Below are 7,167 nucleotides of genomic sequence, written 5' to 3' on the forward strand. Positions count from 1 at the left end.
AGCATATGTTGCTTTTGGCTGCAGTTTAGACAGTTTCTTTAATGAGGTTTTCTTATATGCAAATGTAAGATATGGGACTTCCCCCTGCCCCCCCATGCTGATTGGGGAAAAACCCTTGTCTTATATTTGAGTAAATATGGTAGTATTACAGGCTACAAAATGGCCTACATTCTTCTCCCAAAAAACAAACTAACTGACAAAAACCCCCACACTTCAGCTGATAAACTACCAAGAACTAATGACAGTGGCTGAATTTAACAGTAATGAAGCAAAAATTAAATAGATAAATAAACAAAGATTCCTCCCCCTTTTTAATCAGAAACACTCTGTACACTCTTCCTTCCACCAACTTAGTGTCTTGCTCCACAAGTATCCCCTATGACTTGAATGAAATATTCATGGTATAAGGCATTATTTATTGGGGTTATTCATTTCTAAGGGTATCACAGTCACCTGCAATGAGTAACATCTAAATGGGAGGCAAATAAGTTAGAGTCTAAGGCAAACACTTCAATGATCAGGATGCTTTTCTGAACTGTGTCAGTAGGTCAAAATCCCATGCTTTAATAACTGGTCTATGGGAATGACAGGCAGGCAGGCTTCTGACTGAGAGATCTCCCCAGAACTTATTTGCTACACTGGGAAGTAATGAAATGGTTAGGCAGCAGGTAGGGAAGAAGTAAGTCCCCTTTGTGTCACCTGATCACTACCTTAATATCCAAGTAGAGGAATGATAGTAAAGCTGGAATCTGTTTTTTAAAAAGAAGGTAAGATACAATTGCACATACCAAAACATTATTATTGGTCCTGGCATGCAGAAGATCATAAAAATAATAACAAAAAATAAAATTGCCAATGTCAGTAAAAGAAGCACATACTATAAATTAGCTGGAAAGACAAAAATGGGGAAAGAGGGAGAAACATTAATTATAGGAGAAAGAAAAAAGTTTGTCAGTTTTTTGGGTTACCTTTCTGGGATTCAGATGTTGTCGCAGTTTGGCCAATTGCCTCTGTCTCTTAAATAGATGTGGATTATTATGCTACCACTTTAGAGTGTGATCCTAAGTTCTTGAAAGTATGCTATCAGGAGATGAATATAGTTCCTTTTATTATGAATACAAGTCTGAGCTGTTTCTCAGTTTGTAGTTCCGTGGCTGGTCATAGAATGGCTTTATGCAATATGGTAGAGACTGAAATCTGAGTTCAATTGTATTACCACTGTGATGAGTGACTTCAGGTAATTACTAGGCCCAATCTTTTACGCTGTGTAAGAGAAAATGAGCATGGGGTAGGGAAATAAAATCCTTTTCCAGAATAAACAGCTACAGCAGAACTCCTCATGATATTACGGTAGGCTAAAACTGTAGCAGACTCTGTGACCTCAGGCTCCTTATTTCAAGGGAGGTTGGCTAGTTACATCTGTGCAGCCTTGTACCTGTGGCTCCTAAGCCTCATTTGCTGCCTTCCAGTGGACATCAGCAGAGAACAAACTGAATGCTTTCAGTAGGAATTGCTTCTCCCTGTCGAACTGCAGCAATTACACAGCTTACTGTGTTGCCCCTTCAATGAGGGAGTTCTGCTGCTCCCTATTTCTCACTTGTGCAGAGCAGTCCTCATTTTTTATTACTTTTTAAAATGAATACACTGGATCAAACACTAATAGGACAGAACAGTTGATGAATCACAGAGGAGTAATGTGACATGAAGTGCCTGGTTTTTGGTGCACCATGAGCTTTTGCTGCTATCCTGAATGGACAGATGGCAACAGATACAGAATAAATCTCCAACAATTATATGTCAATTTTAGCTGTGAAGCTGTCCCTTGTCCTGCCTTTATCTGTCATCTATCAAGTCCTTAATTTGATCAGGCTTTCCAATTTTTGTTTCATTTTGCATGTGTGCATTGACTTAAATCTTGTTTCTTGTAGAAGCATGCATGTAGTAGAATTTGACTGTCTTGTCAAATTGAAGAATATTCTGTCCCTGACACAAAAAAAAACCTGCAGGGAAGTTGTGTAATAACCATGTAAAACTCTAACGTACTGACTTCCTAATTAGGAAAATTCCTTAGACCTGTCTGTCGTGTAACTGATCAGGAACTCTATTAAGGAAAGACGTTTTCCCAGAAGAGAAAAGCAAATTGCTGTTATTCAAGACCCAAAATGTTCATGCTCTTTATCCTAATTCAGTAAGTATCATGCTGTTTAAAACAGAATGATTAAATTAAAAGGAAAATAGTCCAATGAATTGTCTTCTGTTGTAATCAAAGACAATCATGTTCAGATGTTCCTTGGCACCAATACATTTCAGTACAGCCATTCCACTAGCATTTCTTTTTTAAATAACATACCAAGTTATATAAAAATTAAATGGCTATTGAAAGGGAATTCATATATTGCACTAAGATGAAAATTCAATGTACTACTGGAATACTTAGTAGTGAGGTCATATAATGGATTTCCAGATTACTCCACTATATTATTATAGTCAGCTAATAAATCCTTGGAAACCAAAGTCTGACAAGTTCGTCACAGCATTTTAACATTTCAGTGATGCATTTTGTGTGTGTGCGTGTGCGTGTATGTGCAAACGTGTGTCTATCTTAAAAGCTAGAACAATCGGTCACATATACACAATAGGAACTAAAGAAAAAGTAGCCTTAACTTCAGATACCACAAGGATGAAAAACCACGATGAAGAACAGGCTTTAGTTTTCATTTGAACTTTCTCAGCTGAAATAGAGCAGTTTATCATTTAGTTCCAGTTAGCAGATTTGTAGATGTGAAGTTTTACTGCATTATGTATGGGACAAAGTTAAATATGTTTTCACTGCAGTTCCACAGGTCACTGGCATAGGCATAAGCCAAGACCATATGCTTAAGATTATTGCAATGTAGCTATTGGTCATGCAGCTAGCTCCACAGTGACTAACAGCATTTAATGCTTAAATAATACAGCTTCGTTATTGCAAACACAATTACAGAACGCTTCCCCATACAAAAAACATCAGAGCAAAATTCTGCACCATTCCACAGGCCGTTAATTGGCACTTTCTTCCACCAGAATCCCTAAGGGGGGCAGGGGGAGGCAGGTAAAAGAACTCACTGATACAGCAATATGGTTGAATGCAAACCTCTACAGCTGTGGAAGACTTACCATCATCCAGGTACATCTGGTCCAATTCCTCAGGTTCTCTCTTGATGGTTACAGGAATAGGGGCCAAATTATGATTACTGTCCTCATGCAACTCTGGCAATGACAGTGGTTGGTTTGTTGGAGATTCATTTCTTTGAACCTTCGGCAGTTGGTGCTGCTGCTGACCCATTATGGATGAGTGAGTTGGACTGCAGGACTGCAAATAGGTTGGCTCTTGGGTAACAGACGGAACTGGAGAAGAGGGACTGTTGGGATAGAGTGTTTGTTGGTAACCAAGGGAACAGCTACTGCTCAGATGTTGACTCACCTGCGGCTGCAGCATGATGTGAGATGACTGATCTGGAGAGCTTGGGTGCACAACTATAGGCCTTGGCACTTCCTGTATGGTGGGGACACCTCCAGCGGGCTGCTGAAGTCCTAGGTGACCGTGACCTGGAGTGGTGATGCACTTGTAAGCAGAAGATGAAAGGTCATGCAGCTTGGGGCTTGAGTTAGGAGAGGATGACATCACAGTGTTTCTCTGCTGACAGGAAGTGAAGCCAGCCACAAGGCACGAACCAGGATCAGGAGGCATCATGATCTGTTGGCTGTAGTATGGTTTAGAGAGAGGGTTTAATCCTTGGTTCATTGGTCCACAGGTTTGAGCAGGTTCATAGTCATCAGTGGGTTCTGTTTTTATAATTGGAACTGTTAAAAGAAAAAAAGTCTTAAATAAACATGAGTTTCACATTGGTATGATCAAGTTGGCTTGTGGCTAGGATACCCTTTGCAAAACAAACAACGTCTTGAATAAGACTCTGTGTGTCTTTTGCCTAGTTCTCCCACCCTATAAAAAAAAATGAATGAGTCATCAGCACAAGAAAGTCACAGCTGGTTCTAATATTGAAAAGGACTATTTTCTTTGGACTCTCCTCCAGCACTAATGTGCTATAAAAATCTATTTGCAAATAGCTGTGCTTCAGTAGAAGCTTTGGACCCAAGGGCTCCATGGATTTGTAGCAATCAAAGCAAAAATTTTAACTTGGATGTACTACTGCATTTCTACTGCTACTGATGGCCTATTTGATAAATGTCTGTACATTTGGTAAACTTGTGCATGAAAAGGTAGAGATGGGGCCTTTAGAGTTCGGCAAAAATAAAATTGCAAATATAAATGACAACCTACTCTGTACAAGAAGTTTTTAATTATAAGACTTCTCTTGACAGAGCAGGAATATGATTCCTGCCTCACCCCCCCACCCTTTCCACGTCTGTATTTAATCTCTGCTTCTTACTAAGCAGCCAAAGAGCATAAAGTACTCAACAAGTTGATCCAACTTCTGGATCTGAACTGCCAATCCAGGTCCTACAGTACTTTAGTTCAGACTCCATCTACCAAGATAAATCCAATTCATATTGCATACAAATACCTACTCTATCTAATGACCCAAAACAATGCTAAAGAAGCTATACCAATTATGGAGAGAAAGCCCTCCTATCTCTGAGACTGACAGTTCATGAAAAGTGATGTGTCAATTTTCACTTCAGTAGACTTTCAACAACGAAGGTTTAAGTCTCTCTCTAAATACTAACTATCACTATGGCAATGCAAGGGGTGAGGGGCACATCTTGAATCAGGTATACTGTAAATTAGGAAGGCCAGGCTGGCCATTGCATGATTTAGCTGAGTTTGTTTAAACATATTTGCTCTATCCAGACTCAATTTTAATGCAAGTATCTGTGGGTCTGGATGCATATTAGTATTTATCTTCTTTCCCAAGGAAAGATCTGAAGAGACATTCATAGCTCAGAGGCATTGTTAGAAATTTATGGCAATAGCAGACAATACCCAGTAGAGTATAAATATAACTGACTCGCTATGGTACAAAAGATACCCATAAAACACTTTTGGGTAATCTGACCTCACAATTCAGCTCACAGCATGGTGTGTGAGAGTTTTCAACTCCACACAAGCACTCCTAGTCCATTTAATAATTTAACGTGTGTGTGTGTGTGCGCATACACATGTGCAGAGTACGTAAAACTTTTTAAGAATCTCACAACTTGTCCTTCTGGTGACTGTACTTCACTACCCTCATTTTATAACTCCCTGTTCCCTTGTTAACTTTGCTCCTTTTATGTTCTTTTACATATAGATCCTTGCAACATTTGCTTCAAGATTTCTAGAGCCACTAGTAAAAACATGCTTAAATATGTAACAGATGCACAAGCGCTGCTCAAGATTAATGTATTATGGATAATGGACTGTCATCAGATTCCTCATAATCCTATTTTCACCTGCTCGTGTGCTGCACACTAGTTAAAATGACTAGCAACCTTTTTGGTTGCTGGGAGGATATTCCAGGATTTCAGTGACAGCTTTGTAAAAACTATATTATACCCTTTGTGGAAATGCTAGACTGAAGAAACACACCTAGGCAAACATAGAAGCATAGATTCTGTAAGAAAATACTTTTAACAAGGTTCTGCACCAGCAAACACTTTCACATATTTAACAGTAGATCCACTGTACTAACATTAACCCTGGCACAGCTGGAAATATGATGGTTGTTGAACATTCAATTTCTCCAATATATCACAGCTATAGAAACACCTGTGCTAAATAATTCCAGGCTCATCTACTAACAATTCAGTGTTCAATGGTCCTTGGAGTGTCTCATTCATTAAAACCTATGATGGGGCTGTTGACAAGCTCGCATATGGGGGAGAAGTACTAAGGGACCCTGGGCACGTCTACACGTGCATGAAGGCGCTTTCCCCTATGTGCAGTAAATTTAGTACCTCCAATGTAAGGTACTAAACAAATCCGCATTAGGCTGCCTTAATACACAGTAACAACTGCACACAGTTTTAAAGTGCCGCTTAATGCACAGTGGCCTATTTTACTATGCATTAGCATAATAGCAGGGTTTTTTTATGTGATGCTTTAATGTGCAGTAAAACAGGCTACTGCACATTAAAGTGCACATTTAGACATGCCCCACTGTTTCAGGATTGCAGGCTGATTTCTCTCATCCCTTTTACAGTTTATACCTTTGTTGCCCTGCTTACCAATATGTATTTCTTTGCTTCTACCTTTAAAACATTTTTAAAAGGATAAACACAATCAGGACCATGTTCAGAAGTAAGGTAATGGTGATGAAAGCTGTGTTTCCGTAAGTCAAACATCCATCCTCAGTGACACCAAGCTGACGCCTGGCAGAGTTGACCATGGTTAACTCCCTTTTGGAGATGCTGGAGGTAAGAGGCAGTGGCCTGAAAGCAACTATTTCAGCTCTGCACAATTCAAGGATTCTCCTGTACTGGGTGATAGCAGTGGAAATATTTGACTGTCCCTTTTCAGTTGTTTTGTATTGTCACATCAGATGGGACAGGAACCAATGGTTCATCCCTTAACAAGGACCCAACTCACTATACAATATTCCAGTTCTACATCAGCCTTAATGCCATTCACCATGATGACACTGACCTGGAGTTGTGGGGCAGGCTGGCTTACTGGTGTACTAGTACTGTGTCTAGTAGAAGAGGTGCAATGGTATAAAACTGGAGTAAGACATTGGTAAATTACAGCCTAGAATGAAGAGGAGCTGTAACTTACAGGATGTGGTGGGGCAGAAGAGTGAGTTTAAAGCAACAAAAGCAATAGAAGAGAAAAATATAAGAAGATGCAAAATAAAGTTGCAGCCTCCTGTTTATTGTTTTTCTTACCATCCCCTTACCTGAGAAAGCAAGCTAGAGCAACTTACATTGATTGGCTGCTGCAATTCCACCGCTATAGTTATCATCAATTCTTGTTCTCTGAATTATCATATGTGATGGGTAACACAATGTCTTCACATACATAATGGCTACCAGAACATTGGCTTGACATGTTTAAACTAGCTTAACTGAATCATGTCTATTGCATTCCCTAAAGCTATTTTCATAGACATTAGGGCTGGAAGGGACCTCAGGAGATCATCGAGTCCAGCCCCCTGCCCAAAGGGCAGGAAGTCAGCTGGGGTCATAGGA

At 39.7% G+C, this 7,167-nt stretch overlaps 1 protein-coding gene across 2 annotated transcripts in view; it reads right to left on the reverse strand.

Annotated features, from left to right (window-relative positions):
- NFATC1 (nuclear factor of activated T-cells 1) overlaps positions 1-7,167 on the reverse strand; it is a 149,381-nt gene that overhangs the window by 36,003 nt on the left and 106,211 nt on the right. Inside the window, exon 9 of one of the 2 annotated variants that reach the window (XM_019544718.1) lies at positions 3,157-3,843. In XM_019544718.1, coding sequence (XP_019400263.1) covers positions 3,157-3,843 — 687 coding nt within the window. The remainder of the gene's footprint in view (positions 1-3,156; positions 3,844-7,167) is intronic. The other variant, XM_019544727.1, reaches the window with a different exon arrangement.

This window comes from Crocodylus porosus, unplaced genomic scaffold (assembly GCF_001723895.1).
Source record: "Crocodylus porosus isolate Cpor-Errol unplaced genomic scaffold, CroPor_comp1, whole genome shotgun sequence".
NCBI classification, from domain to species: domain Eukaryota; kingdom Metazoa; phylum Chordata; order Crocodylia; family Crocodylidae; genus Crocodylus; species Crocodylus porosus.